At 38.9% G+C, this 14,494-nt stretch overlaps 2 protein-coding genes across 2 annotated transcripts in view; one reads left to right on the forward strand and one right to left on the reverse strand.

Annotated features, from left to right (window-relative positions):
• Positions 1–14,494, reverse strand: part of LOC122436821 (serine/threonine-protein kinase TNNI3K) — a 371,699-nt gene that overhangs the window by 63,267 nt on the left and 293,938 nt on the right. The window contains exon 26 of the mRNA XM_043460966.1: positions 2,398–2,457. Within this exon, the coding sequence (XP_043316901.1) occupies positions 2,398–2,457 (60 nt within the window). The remainder of the gene's footprint in view (positions 1–2,397; positions 2,458–14,494) is intronic.
• Positions 1–14,494, forward strand: part of LRRC53 (leucine rich repeat containing 53) — an 81,068-nt gene that overhangs the window by 54,454 nt on the left and 12,120 nt on the right. The window contains 1 exon segment of the mRNA XM_043460960.1: positions 12,175–12,288. Within this exon segment, the coding sequence (XP_043316895.1) occupies positions 12,175–12,288 (114 nt within the window).

The raw sequence follows: 14,494 nt of genomic DNA on the forward strand, positions 1-14,494 counted from the left end.
TAATTCTTTGATATAATAATTTCATGAGACAGATTTTTTATTTAAAAAATAATATAGGTGCATTTTAGGCTCTTCAAGTAGACAAGACATTTCTAAGTAAAGAATCATGCAATGTTGAAATGAACCTTCAGACTTTCCAATGATTCAATCTCATCCTTTTCATCCTCACGCAGTCTGATGGGGAGCCTATTGTATCCAGATCCATTCACTTATCTTAGGATGGCTCTGACCATTGGAAAGTTTCTTCCTCATAATTAACCACATCTATTACTGGACTCCATTTCCATCTGTTGGTCCACAGAGAACTAGGCCAATCCCTTTCCCATATGATAGCTCTTCAGATGTTTATAAACAGCTGTTGACTCATCCTAATTTTGTCTTCTCCAGGATAAGCATCCTTGGATCCTCTAATTGGTTGTCAATCCATTGACCATTCTGATTGCTATTCCTTAAAATTTGTGTTCCAGTTTTAATAATCCCTTTATAAGAATATGTGTTCAGTGACTCAGCTATGTCTAACTCTTTGTGATGCCATGGACTGTAGCATGCCAGGCTCCTCTGTCCATGGCATTATCCCAGTAAGAATACTGGAGTGGGTTGCCATTTCCTCCTCCATTATAAGGATATATGTTGGATACTATTTTGTTTGGCCATCTCTGAAGAGAGAGGAACGATCACATTCTTTATTCTGATGCAAGACAGATATTTCTATTCTAACTCCCCCAAGGTTTATTATCCACTAATCTTCATGGTGCTCCAAAACCATTATCTCCATTGTTTGATTCTTCTACTGTTGTTTCCTTGACTCTAGTGCATGATAATATATTTATTCCTGCTAAACTTATTCTTGTTAGACATGTCCTACTACTTTATCTTCCAAAATACTCTAGAATCCTGCTTTCAAATATTTGTTCTGTCTCAACTTTATTATATCTGCAACTGTGATGAGCAGAGAGACTTCTTGACCGAGATCTAAACCACTGACCAAAAAGTTGAAGAGTAGAGAGAATGGACCCTTATGGAACTCCACAAGTTAAATCCCTTAAAGATGATCCTAGTCCATTAATTAGTGCAACCCACTCCAGCAACTTCTCTTTGCATATAGCCCATAGTTACTCATCTTCTCTACTACGGGAGACTGTGCTAAGAGGTTTGGTCAGTTTAGTAGATCCTACCATTTTCTCTGTTTCTGGAATTCACTCTCTAATCTAACTGGATATATCCCATGCTTGGCACAACCTTGCTCTGTCAAATACAAAGGTTCAAAGTGAGAGGATACTTGAAACTCAGACCTTAAAAGTGCTTCTCAACATCCCAGCACTCTGGTAGATGCTGTTGTTTGTAGGGGCTACTGTACCCTACCAAATATACCTTTACTTCTCTCTACTTTGTATGTTTTAGAACTGAAGAGAAGGGAAAGGAAGCTTTATGTCTAAGACCAAAGTTTCATTCCATAGGAAAAACTTCTTCTTTATAAATCCCAGTAAAGAGTCATGAGATAGAACCACTCCCTGCAGGCTGTAATTGTAGACCTGAGACACTTCTACAAAAGATTGCATTCCGATCACTCTTGGCTAAAATTTTTAAAAAAGACAACTTTTGTTGGATGGTTTCACTTTGGGATTTAGTTGTGCAATCTCAGGTTGATTCCATCTTTCTCCATTTTTGCCCCTTCCCTTCATACACTCATTTATACATGCTCCTGTATGTGTAATGTCCATCTTCCTCTCTTGTAGCACTTACCTGCATTGGGGAATATATTATTATTTTTGAATTAGTGCTCACGTTTCAGTTCCCTTGCCTATTTTCAAATACTATCTCCTGAACGGGTGTATAGAAGATTAAGGCAATTATAGAGAAAATTAAAGCAAACAGCTCCTTAATATTAAGGAAAGAAAATTCGATTAGCCTCATTACCAACACTATCACTTTATGCAACATATGTGTGGTATACAAGCAATGCCTCCTGATTAACTTACGTGCTAATTTTAGTAACAATTTTTTTCTGTTCTTACTGAACATAAATGGACAATGGCTTAATGTTTTAGCTTACATTTCATTGTATGTAAGAATTTTTATATACAAAAATTGATTTAAATCATCTTCTAACATATTTGTTATATTTTAAACTTTTTACTTATCAGTTTTTAAAATTATGCATACCCATGTGCATTTGCTTGCCTGATCATTTGTTGGAAGAGCCCAAATTCACTCTGAATTTGCCTTTGTCCCTATAGATGCAGTTATTACAACTTAAGTGACAGGGTAAGAATATGAATGGAGTTATGGACACTCACACTTATATTCTTTCCATAAGTACAAGCAACATCCATCCCCCAAGAAATCTGTGTATCCAAGCCTTTTTAATGGACATATTTCAGAAGGTAAATTTCTTACCTCGATGTTGCAGAGACACTCTTCTAACTTGCTAACGACTTCAGAAAATTCAGGTCTTCCCTGTGAATAAAGAAAAGACTTTTTTCCCCCAAAGAATAAAAGGGAGGCAGCTCTCTTTGGATTTTAAAATTTAGTATTTGCATGTATAAAGAATGAGATTAACCATCAAGTATATTTTTATTTAAAATACACTTGTATTGAAGTGTTAATTGAATGTTCATTTGCTGTTCAGGGAGGAATGTTGAGTCTCCCTCTGATAAGAGTTTTAAGTCAGAATTTGCAACAACATTCAGATAATGAAATAGTGGAAAAGCTTTAATTAGCTTTGCATGCTTTTAAATGGCAGGTTTTCCTCTTCAAAATGAAAGAATAAAAGTGAATACTAAAAATTATTAACTATCTCTGTGCCTTATAATACACTGTACAATGTGTCTGTAAGGAAAGGACTGCTATAGCTAATTTTATACTTAGGTTCACTTTTGAAAATAGCATCTCAGAATCAAGACTATGATCAATAGCAACCCCACGACTATGCCCTACTTTAGAGGTTAAGATAAGCTTTTTATCTTCAAAAACTGTCATTAAAGGTATTGTCTACTATGAATCTTCCTGTCAGATGAGTTTGGTTAAATAAACAGTTCTTGTATTCTGATTATACTGTAAGCTTTGTTCTAGTTGCTAGGGATATATAAGCGAGTATAGATCTGGGGAAAAAATTCTTGGGATTTTAGAAAACGTCGGTCTCTTTTGAAGAAATTATATGCCTCCTTTTGTCAGGTCCTAAGGACTACATAACCTATCATTTCTCCCTTTATGAAACTTTCACTGCCAGGAGGTGGATAGCCCAATTTAACATTCAGGTACTGTAACCAACTAATTTAGATTCTTAGTAGAACAATTTCTCCCTTAATATCTAGCCCTCCCCTGAGGACACTGCCTCCCCCAGAGCTCTCCAAGAGGAAGCTGCTTTCTCTTACACGTTCCTGTACCTCCAGGAGTGTGCGGGTGCTAGGGGGGTAAGCTGCGGTCTGTGTCTTTCTCACTGACTTTGCAAATTCCAAATGGCTTCTCCTCGAAAAGCCACCAGTTTATCAAGCTTTTCCACAGAGCTACTCTCCTTTGTTCAAAGATTTTGCATCTGGCTCACTGTCAAGCTCTCCAGCATGACTCTCAGTGTTTTTATTATCCAAGCAGATAATCACAAAGGTGACCCCTGACTTCCCGGTTCCTTTGTCTCCTCTTCTGCGATGATCTTACCCTCTACCTTCGTTTAGTTAATTAGCTCGCTGGTCATTCATACCCTAGACTCTATTACTAGCAATGCTTGCAACTTCTCTGAGCTATTTCACCTCACACTTTCCATTAGATCACTCTCAGGGCTCTGTCTCCTTCCTATCTAGCTCATTTCTTCCAGAACCCTGACTCCAGCAAACTTTGACCACATAAACCACCTCAACCTGCTTTGCTTTTTATTGTGATGATTTTCGAATATACCCTAAAGCAGAAGAAAACAGTGCAATAAATCAACACCCATGTGTATATACATATTTATATATATATATATATATATTATGTGTGTGTGTGTGTGTGTATTACTCAGCCTTAAAAGCCTTATTCTTGCTAATATTGCTCTATCTTCTATCTATCATCTAATCTGTCTCCCTACTTTCTGTTTCTGTTCCCGTCTTTTCACCATTATTTCCTCCCTGGTTTAGCTTGGATTTCATTGACAATCATAACCACTCCTCTCCACACAGCCTCAACTCCCTTGCCCTATTGTGTGATTGTACACAATTGGAAAAATCCTAGTCTTGATTAAATCATCCTGTCAGGTCTTATTTCAAAATTATGACCCTCTAATCTGAAGTGGACCCTTAGTACTGCTCAGAGAGCCTATTTCTTATTCCTAGCTCATTCTTGTTCACACTCTAGGTGGCTATTTTGCACCTTCTCCTCTTTCCTCAAACCTATAGCTCCTACTACTATTTCAACCACCTACCTATGTCTAAACTTACATAATCTGCCTTCACTTCCTTTTCTATAGATGAACTTTGCCAGATTCTGAGGGCAGTTCTTTCACTGTGTGCTAGATCTTATCCCTGCTAATCTACTCAAGGACATTGCTCTCAGGATAATTCTTCCTTCTGTTTTTTGCATCACTTCACAGGTAGCTCAGTGGTAAAGAATCTGCCTGCCAATGCAGAAGACACAGGAGATGAAAGTTTGATCCCTGGGTTGGGAAGATCCCCTGGAGTAGGCAATGGCAACCCCCTCCAGTATTCTTGCCTGAAAAATCCCATTGACAGAGGAGCCTGGCAGGTTACAGTCCATGGTGTTGCAAAGAGTTGGAAACAACTGAGCACACATAAAGTTGTATAACAAATTATCAAAAATGCCGTGGTTCAAAATAATGCCAATTTATTAGCTCAAAGTTTCTGTGGGTCAGAGTTTGGTACAGGTTAACTGGGTCCTTTGCTCGGGGCCTCAACAGATTAAAATTATGGCATCAGTGCACCCTGTGAATATCATCTGAGTCTCTTCCCAGCTTGCTGGTACTGGAAGAACTCATTTCCTTGTGGTTGTATGACTCAGGTCCTTATTTTCTTGCCAACTGTTGTTCAGGGGTGACTGTCAGCTTCCAGAGGATGCCCACAGCTCCCTGCCACACAGCCCCTATAAGCAGTTCACAACATATCCATTTGCTTTCCTTCTGGCCAGCAAGGACATGTGTCTCTAAACTTTGCCCCCTGTAACCAACTGAAGAAAAATCCTTTGCTTTTAAAGGGGGTCATTTGAGTAAGTCACACCTACACAGAATAATCTTTGTTTTGTCATATTAGAAAACATAATTATGTGCTTAATTGCTCATCATATGCATAGATTCTACCCACACTCAAATGAAGGGAGTTATTCCTGGCATGTATACCAGGGGGCAGGAATCTTGGCGGGGGGGCAACCTAAAATCCTCTTTATTAGCACTAAAAATGAGGGGAAATCATGGAAGAAAAGGGTCTGGGAGAGGGAGCCCCATTATTTGGATTTGCATGCATGCATGTCAAGTCTTTCAGTTGTGTCCAACTCTCTGCGACCCCATGGGCTGTAGCATGCCAGGCTCCATTTGCCCATGGGATTCTCCAGGCAAGAATACCGGAGTGTGTTGCTATGACCTCCTCCAGGGAATTTTTCCTACCCAGGGATTGAAACCCTGCCTCTTATGTCTCCTTCACTGGCAGGTGGTTTCTTGACCACTATGGCCACGTGGGAAGCCCATTTGTATGTAAACTCTGCCTAATTCTCTGGCTGACCTCTGAAACACATATGCATAGGGCAGACCCTAAGCAGTCCAGGGAGGCTGAAAGAAGGGAACTTAGATCTTCTGCTCAGTGCAGAACATTGTTCTTACCATCTTTTTCAGTCTAGAATTATCTAACTCACATTCTCTGCCTGTGGAAACCTTTGCCCTCTTCAAGTCCAACTTACAAGACACATCTTTTTTGAAAGTATCCAAGGATTTCATAAAATAATTTTTCACTTTCACTTCAGTTCAGTCAGTTCAGTTGCTCAGTCGTGTCTGACTGTTTGTGACCCCATGGACTGCAGCATTCCAGGTTTCCCTGTCCATAACCAACTCCCGGAGCTTACTCAAACTCATGTCCTTAGAGTTGGTGATGCCATCCAACCATCTCATCCTCTATCGTCCCCTTCTCCTCCTGCCTTCAATCTTTCCCAGCATCAGAGTCTTTTCCAATGAGTCAGTTCTTCGTATCAGGTGGCCAAAGTGGTGGAGATTTAGTTTCAGCATCAGTCTTTCCAATGAACATTCAGGACTGATTTCCTTTAGATTGGACTGGTTGGATCTCCTTGCAGTCCAAGGACTCTCAAGAGTCTTCTCCAACACCGCACTTCAAAAGCATCAGGGCTCAGCTTTCTTTATAGTCCAACTCTCACATCCATACATGACCACTGGAAAAACCATAGCTTTGACTAGATAAACCTTTGCTGGCAAAGTAATGTCTCTGCTTTTTAACTTGCTGTCTAGGTTGGTTGTAGTTTTTCTTCCAAGGAATAAGCACCTTTTAATTTCATGGCTGCAATCACCATTTGCAGTGATTTTGAGCCCCCCAAGATAAAGTCTGTCACTGTTTCCACTGTTTCCCCATCTATTTGCCATGAAGTGATGCGGCCAGATGCCATGATCTTAGTTTTCTGAATGTTGAGCTTTAAGCCAACTTTTTCACTCTCCTCTTTCACTTTCATCAAAAGGCTCTTTAGTTCTTCACTTTCTGCCATAAGGGTGGTGTCATCTGCATATCTGAGGTTATTGATATTTCTCCCGGCAATCTTGATTCCAGCTTGTGCTTTATCCAGCCCAGCATTTCTCATGATGTACTCTGCATATACGTTAAATAAGCAGGGTGACAATATACATCCTTGACATACTCCTTTCCCTATTTGGAACCAGTCTGTTGTTCCATGTCCAATTCCAACTGTTGCTTCTTGACCAATACAGATTTCTCAGGAGGCAGCTCAGGTGGCCTGGTGTTCCCATCTCTTGAAGAATTTTCCACAGTTTGTTGTGACCTACACAGTCAAAGGCTTTGAGGTAGTCAATAAAGCAGAAATAGATGTTTTTCTGGAACTGTCGTACTTTTTCAATGATCCCGTGGATGTTGGCAATTTGATCTCTGGTTCCTCTGCCTTTTCTAAATCCAGCTTGAACATCTGGAAGTTCATGGTTTATGAATTGTTGAAGCCTGGCTTGGAGAATTTTGAGCATTACTTTGCTAGCATGTGGTAGTTTGAGCATCCTTTGGCATTGCCACTCTTTGGCATTGCTTTTCTTTGGGATCAGGGTGAAAACTGACCTTTACCAGTCCTGTGGCCACTGCTGAGCTTTCCAAATTTGCTGGCATATTGAGCGTAGCACTTTCACAGTGTCATCTTTTAGGATTTGAAATAGCTCAACTGGAATTCCATCACCTTCACTTGCTTTGTTCGTAGTGATGCTTCCTAAGGATCACTTGACTTCACATTCCAGGATGTCTGGCTCTAAGAGTGAGTGATCACACCACTGTGGTTATCTGTGTCATGAAGATCTTTTTTGTACAGTTCTTCGTGTGTATTCTTGCCACCTCTTCTTAATATCTTCTGCTTCTGTTAGGTTCTAACAGACAACATTCATGATCATGTTTGCATGAATTGTTCCCTTGGTATCTCTGATTTTCTTGAAGAGAGCTCTAGTCTTTCCCATTCTATTGTTTTCTTCTATTTCTTTGCACTGATCACTGAAGAAGGCTTTCTTATCTCTCCTTGCTGTTCTTTAGAACTCTGCATTCAAATGCGTATATCTTTCACTTAGATTTTTTCACTTTCACTTATATTTTTAAAATTCTTTCTGTGTTAAAACTGGATATTTACACATCTATATCACTAGCTGAAACATGATTTGAGGGTAAGCAAAGGTCTGTTTACTCCTGTATACCTAGCATGTTCCATTGCACAGAACAGTTTAGTTGACCTTAAATTTGTTACATTAAATTGCATCATGATAACAAAAAGAATTATACAGAATCTGACTACCTCTTATCCTTACCATCATCTTTTGCTAGTACTATCATAATTTCATTCTAGTTGCTTTTGCTGCTTCTAATCTCTGCCTATTAAGAATGTGTGTTCTCCAGCATGTATATTATCTATGGTGAAACAGGTCACCAGCCCAGGTGGGATGCATGAGACAAGTGCTCGGGCCTGGTGCACTGGGAAGACCCAGAGGAGCAGGTGGAGAGGGGGGTGGGCGGGGGGATCGGGATGGGGAATACGTGTAAATCTATTGCTGGTTCGTGTCAATGTATGACAAAACCCACTGAAAAAATAAATAAATAAATAAATTAAAAAAAAAAAAAGATAACATTCCTTCTGGATCTTGTAAAGGGTCACATGACCCATCATGTTGGTGCTTAAATCTGGATTATGTTAACTGTCAATAATATGTCATTTAATGTATGGTCTTCTGTTTCAAAAAACTTACATAAACTGTGTTTTGATTTCTAATGGATGGAGCAGTTCTCAGAGCTTCCTGAGATGCTCTGAGCTATAATCGTCAAATTTGGCTCAAATAAAAATTTCCAGTCCTTTTTTAGAGGGACTGGTTAATTTTTCTTCAAAAAAAAGAATGTGTGTTCTCAACATGGTAGCCAATCCACAGCTACCATCATACTCAATAGTGAAATATTGAAAGATTTTCCTTTTAAGATTAGGAATAAGACAAGGATGCCCACTCTTGTCAATATAGTATTGGAAGTTCTAGTTATATCAATTAGTCAAGAAAAAGAAATAAAAGGCATCTGACTTGGAAAGGAGAAAGTAAGTACAACTCACTATATGTGGATAACTTGATGTAGAAAACCCTAAAGACTCCACCAAAAAACTCTTAGAACTAATAAACAAATGCAGTAAAGTTGCAGAATATAAAAATCAATATACAAAATCCTGTTTTGCCTTTTATGCTATTAATAAGCTATTAGAAAGAGAAATAACAAAAACTATCTCCTTTATAATTACATCAAAAAGAATGAAATACCTAGAAGTAAATTTAACCAAGGAGGTGAAAGACCTGTACACTGAAAACTATATGATACTGAAGAAAGAAATGGAAGACAGAAATAAATGGAAAGATGTTCTATGCTCATGGAGAGGAAGAATGAATAATGTTGAAATATCCATACTACTTAAGGCAATGTACAGATGCAATGCAATCTCCATCAAAATTATAATGACATTTTTCACAGAAATAGAGCAAACAATCCTAAAATTGTTATGAAAGCACAAAAGACTCCGAAAGTCAAAGCAATCTAAAGAACACGGCTGAAGGTATCATGCTCCCTGATACAAAACTGTATTACAAAGCTGTAGTAAACAACATGATAGCCAAAACTGTCATTTTAAAAATATACTAGAGATGAAGTAATGCCACTCAAAAAGCCTCCAATTACTCTCATTTTATATCGATAAAAAAACCCAAAGCCCTTGCTTTCCTCTCTAAGCCATGCACAACCTGCCCCTGCTACTTCCTGGCCTCCTCTTCCTCTTGTACACCAGATCACATTGACCTCCTGAGAAAAGAGCATACCATGCCTTCAGGGATTTTGCCTTTTTCATTCTTTCCACCTGGATAGACCAGAGCTATCACCTTTTCCAGGTCTTTGTTCAAATGTTACTTTTTTTTTTTTTCCTTGTCTACTGTTATTGACCTTTATTCCATAGAACTTACCATTAGATGACTGAATACATATTAATACATATTGCATACTTTTTGTCTGTTGTTTATATCCCTTCATAGCAATACTGGAGTGGGTTGCTGTTTCCTTCTCCAGGGCATCTTCCTGACCTAGGGATTGAACCTGCATCTCTTGCATCTCCTACATTGGTAGAGAGGTTCTTTACCACTAGAGCTACCTGGGACTGTCCAATGATGGTAGGGATTTATCATTTATTATTCTATCGCTACTGCCTTGAGGAGTGGCTGGTGAACAGAAGGTATTCAATAAATACTTGAAGATATGATAGAATTACTAGTCTTAAATTTTATTTACATTTTATTTTCAAACTATCTTTTTGTATGGGAGAGGATTTTTATTATAATTTCCTTTTTTAACCAATCAGGAAATGCATTAGAAATGAATGGCCTTTTCTTGAACATTAAATCCAAATGATGTTACTCTTTCATTGGAGGACTAAAAAAGTATCAAAATAGTGGTAAAATATGGCATCACTTCATGGCAAATAGATGGGGAAACAATGGAAACAGTGAAGACTTTATTTTCTTGGGTGCCGCCAAAAATCACTGCAGATGTTGACTGTAGCCATGAAATTAAAAGACACTTGCTTCTTGGAAGAAAAGCTATGACAAACCTAGACAGCATAGTGAAAAGCAGAGACATTACTTTGCTGACAAAGGTCTGTATAGTCAAAGCTACGGTTTTTTCAGAAGTCTTGTATGGATGTGAGAGTTGGACCATAAAGAAGGCTGAGCACTGAAGAATTGATGCTTTCAAACTATGCTTGATGCTTTTGAAGTGTGGTGTTGGAGAAGACTCTTGAGAGTCCCTTGGACTGCAAGGAGATCCAACCAATCCATTCCCGAGGAGATCAGTTCTGAGTGTTCATTAGAAGGACTGATGTTGGAAGCTGAAACTCCAATACTTTGGCCACTTGATGCGAAGAGCTGACTCATTTGTAAAGACCCTGATGTTGGGAATGATTGAAGGCAGGAGGAAAAGGGTATGACAGGGGATGAGATGGTTGGATGGCATCACCGACTCAGTGGACATGAGTTTGAATAAATTCCATGAGTTGGTGATGGACAGGGAGGCCTGGAAAGCTCCGGTTCATGGGGTTGCAAAGAGTCAGACACGACTGAGCAACTGAACTGAACTGAACTGAAGATGTATTTACCGAAGCACTGTTGATTTACAATATTATATTAGTTTTAGGTGTACAAGATAGTGATAGAGATGCAGACGTAGAGAACAGACAAGTGGGCACAGTGGGGGAAAGGAAGGGTGGGATGAGAGTAGCATTGATAGATACATACTAACGTGTAAAAGAGATAGCTAGTGGGAACTTGCTGTATATCACATGGAGCTCAGCTGAGTGCTCTGTGATGACCTAGATGGGTGGGATGGGGACGGGAGGCAGGGCCCAGATGGAAGGGATACATGTATACATATAGATGATTCACTTTATGTACAGAATTGTAAAGCAACTACTTGCGCTCAGTCACTTCAGTCATGTCCAACTCTTTGTGACCCCATGGTCTAGAGCCCACCAGGTTCCTCTGGCCATGGGGATCCTCCAGGCAAGAGTACTGGAGTGAGTGGCCATTTCCTTCTCCAGGGGATCTTCCCACCCAGGGATCGAACCCATATTTCTTATGTCTGCTGAACTGGCAGGCAGGTTCTTTACCACTAGCTCCACCTGGGAAGTGCAAGATTGTACTCCATTTAAAGTTATTACACAGTACATACACATAATGGAATATTACTCAGCTATTAAAAAGAATGCATTTGAATCAGTTCTAATGAGTTGGAGGAAACTGGAGCCTATTATACAGAGTGAAGTAAGTCAGAAAGAAAAACACCAATACAATATATTAACACATATATATGGAATTTAGATAGATGGTAATGACGACCCTATATGCAAGACAGCAAAAGAGACACAGATATAAAGAACAGACTTTTGGACTCTGTGGGAGAAGGCGAGGGTAGGATGATTTGAGAGAATAGCATTGAAACATATATATTACCAGATGTGAAATAGAGGACCAGTCCAAGTTTGATGCATGAAATAGGGCACTCAAAGCCGGTGCATTGGGACAAGCCAGAGGGATGGGATGGGGAGGGGGGTGGGAGGGATGTTCGGGATGGGGGTCACAGGTACACCTGTGGCTGATTCATTTCAGTGTATTGCAAAAACCACCACAATATTGTAAAGTAATCAGCCTTCAATTAAAATAAATTAATTTAAAAATAAAGTTATTACAAATCATAGCTATATTTCTCTGCACTGTCCAATATATCCTTGTCCCTTATAATGGTTCAGTTTAAATTCTATTCAAATTAAGGATTCTTGCCATTTATCTGGCACCATACGAGAACTCAAGTTGCTCATTAGAAAGGAGAAATCACCAAAATGCCTCCTGAACTGAACGTACTGAAATCCTTGGAAAATAAATGCCAACATGATGACGTGCATTGCCCTGTACTTTCCTTTCAGGTGGATGGCTCATGCTCTGTGCCATCATGCTGCGGCTGGTGGCAGCCTGCCCTGCGTCGTGTGCGGTGTGCTCCAAAGATGTAACTCTCTGTCACCAGCTAACCTATATAGTAGGTAATAAAACTGATCACTCTAAAAATCAGTGTTCAGTGCACTTGGAAAATTCCTTATTATGCTCTTCTTTGTACTACTGACTGATCTCTTGCCTCAGCTTGAAAGAGGTAAACATTTTTAAAGAGCAAGCCTTCTTTAGTAGCTAAATATTGATAATATTATTTTATTTTCCTCTTAGTTCCTGGTGGTCTCAACCAAAACTGTTTTAAGACCTTTAGAGGTAATTGAGATATCTTGTTTTCACAAAAGAATACCACCATTTCAGTCAGTTGCACACTTATTTAATAAATGAAAAAAATAGATCACTTTAATTATATTTTGTCCATACTTTGTGCAGATTTGAAACCTACCACAGGGTGGAAGGAATATCAATGAATCATAAACCTGAACTGCAATTGTTCAGCATTAGTAAGATTAAGTGATGTACCAGCAAAACAGATTATTATCAAAGTGCATCTAATTTTGAAAGTGTAGTCTTTTTTTATTGGTGGTAAATGAGCTGTAGAAATGCTAACAAGATACACTGCCTGTGTTCATTACATATTGCTTGCTTAAGTCAACAATTTAATAAGATACCTTATTAACAAATTTGAGGAGAATGTGATTTACATCCTTATATCCAAGAAGAGATAAACAAGCTATAAACTCTGCCAATCAAGAAATTTCAGAAACGAATCTAAGATGGAGTAGAAGAAAATGAGTTCTTTCATTTCTAAAATCCTATGACTCCATGAGAATTAAGAGGAAAATGGCATTGTCCTTCCTGACAGGGAAGAGACAGTTTCAAGGCTAGTTGGTCATACACTGTTTCCAGTCTGTGTAGAAAACACTTAAAAAACACTAAATTCCCATCCTCTCAAATAAACTTCACTACAATTTTTTTTTTTGATCAGAGATAGCTGATGTCTGTAAGAAACAAATATTGCTCATCTACATCACTGCACTCTGTATCTTCCTTCTCATTTACAGAATGCCACATTTGTGAAGTTAGATTTCATAAACACAGAGAAGTAAATGGATGACTTGTGAGTGGAGCCTGTCTGGTCCTAGACAAGAAGTAACTGACAGAAATAATAGCTTGCTCCTGCAGAGTCAGAAATCTCTAGGGGACTGAGGATCCTTTAAAAAAACCCTCTCAATCCATATCAAAAACAATGATGAAAGGAACAAAATGCCAGCCTGGCCAGAATTAACAGAATTCAAATAATCAGTAATAAATTCTAAAAAATAGCACCCCCTAAACAAAAACCCCATGACACAGACTTGCTACTGCTACAGAAATGAGAGCAATTCTTCCAAAAGAAGGCGCTGTGGAAATCTTTTGTCTTTTACATTCTTTTTTCCTCTTTGTTTCAGTGCTGTAGTCTGAATTTCATAAGGGAATTATGGTTTGCTTCCCCCATGGCTGATTGTTCTAATATCACCTGTAGACCTCCCAGGGACAATGGACTCTTCCATCCTTATGACGTTGTCATTGGCAGTCAAAACAATTTTAGCATGATAAAGATGTGTTACAATAACTCTTGATTATAATACATCTTTATTGAGTTAAAATGCTTTGATTCCTAATGACAGAGCAGTGATAGCTCGGGGTGATTATGGTGAAGGGATTTAACAGTTGGAAGCCCTGAATACCACCTGTCATCACATGATGGACTTCATTGGAAGGAACAGATATTAGACAGGAGGCCAGGATGGCCCAGACTATAATGAGAACCCCACTGACAGATCTTCGGCTTGTCTGGGGAGAATATAGATCCTTACCAAGTTGCCGACTTTTAGCCTGGAGCTAAAAAGCAGAAACCAGCGCTCCTTCTCACTTCCCCCATCCCAACCCACACCTTTATGTTTGAGAAAAAAGATGATTGGCTTTACAGTATAAATATACATTGCTTGCAGAAAACTGGTTAGGAACTCAGACACAGGCTCAGCTCTTGAGTGAATCTGTCTTGGGCCAGCAGGGCTGGAGTATGTTGGTACACAGCTTCACAGACAGAAAGCCTGAGAAGCCACTTTCAAAAAAAAAAAAAAAAATCCATGATGATAATCCCAAACAATGAATTAAATTTGACATCTAAAGGAACAGATGGGTTTAGGTTTCTCAAATAAACATGTCATGGTAACAAAGAATGTAAAAATCCATCATTCTGATAAAGAGCTTCCTTCCCCTTAAACTGAGAAATCAGAGGATCATTTTCATTTTGTT

Source organism: Cervus canadensis, chromosome 2, assembly GCF_019320065.1.
Source record: "Cervus canadensis isolate Bull #8, Minnesota chromosome 2, ASM1932006v1, whole genome shotgun sequence".
Taxonomy (NCBI): Eukaryota; Metazoa; Chordata; class Mammalia; order Artiodactyla; family Cervidae; genus Cervus; species Cervus canadensis.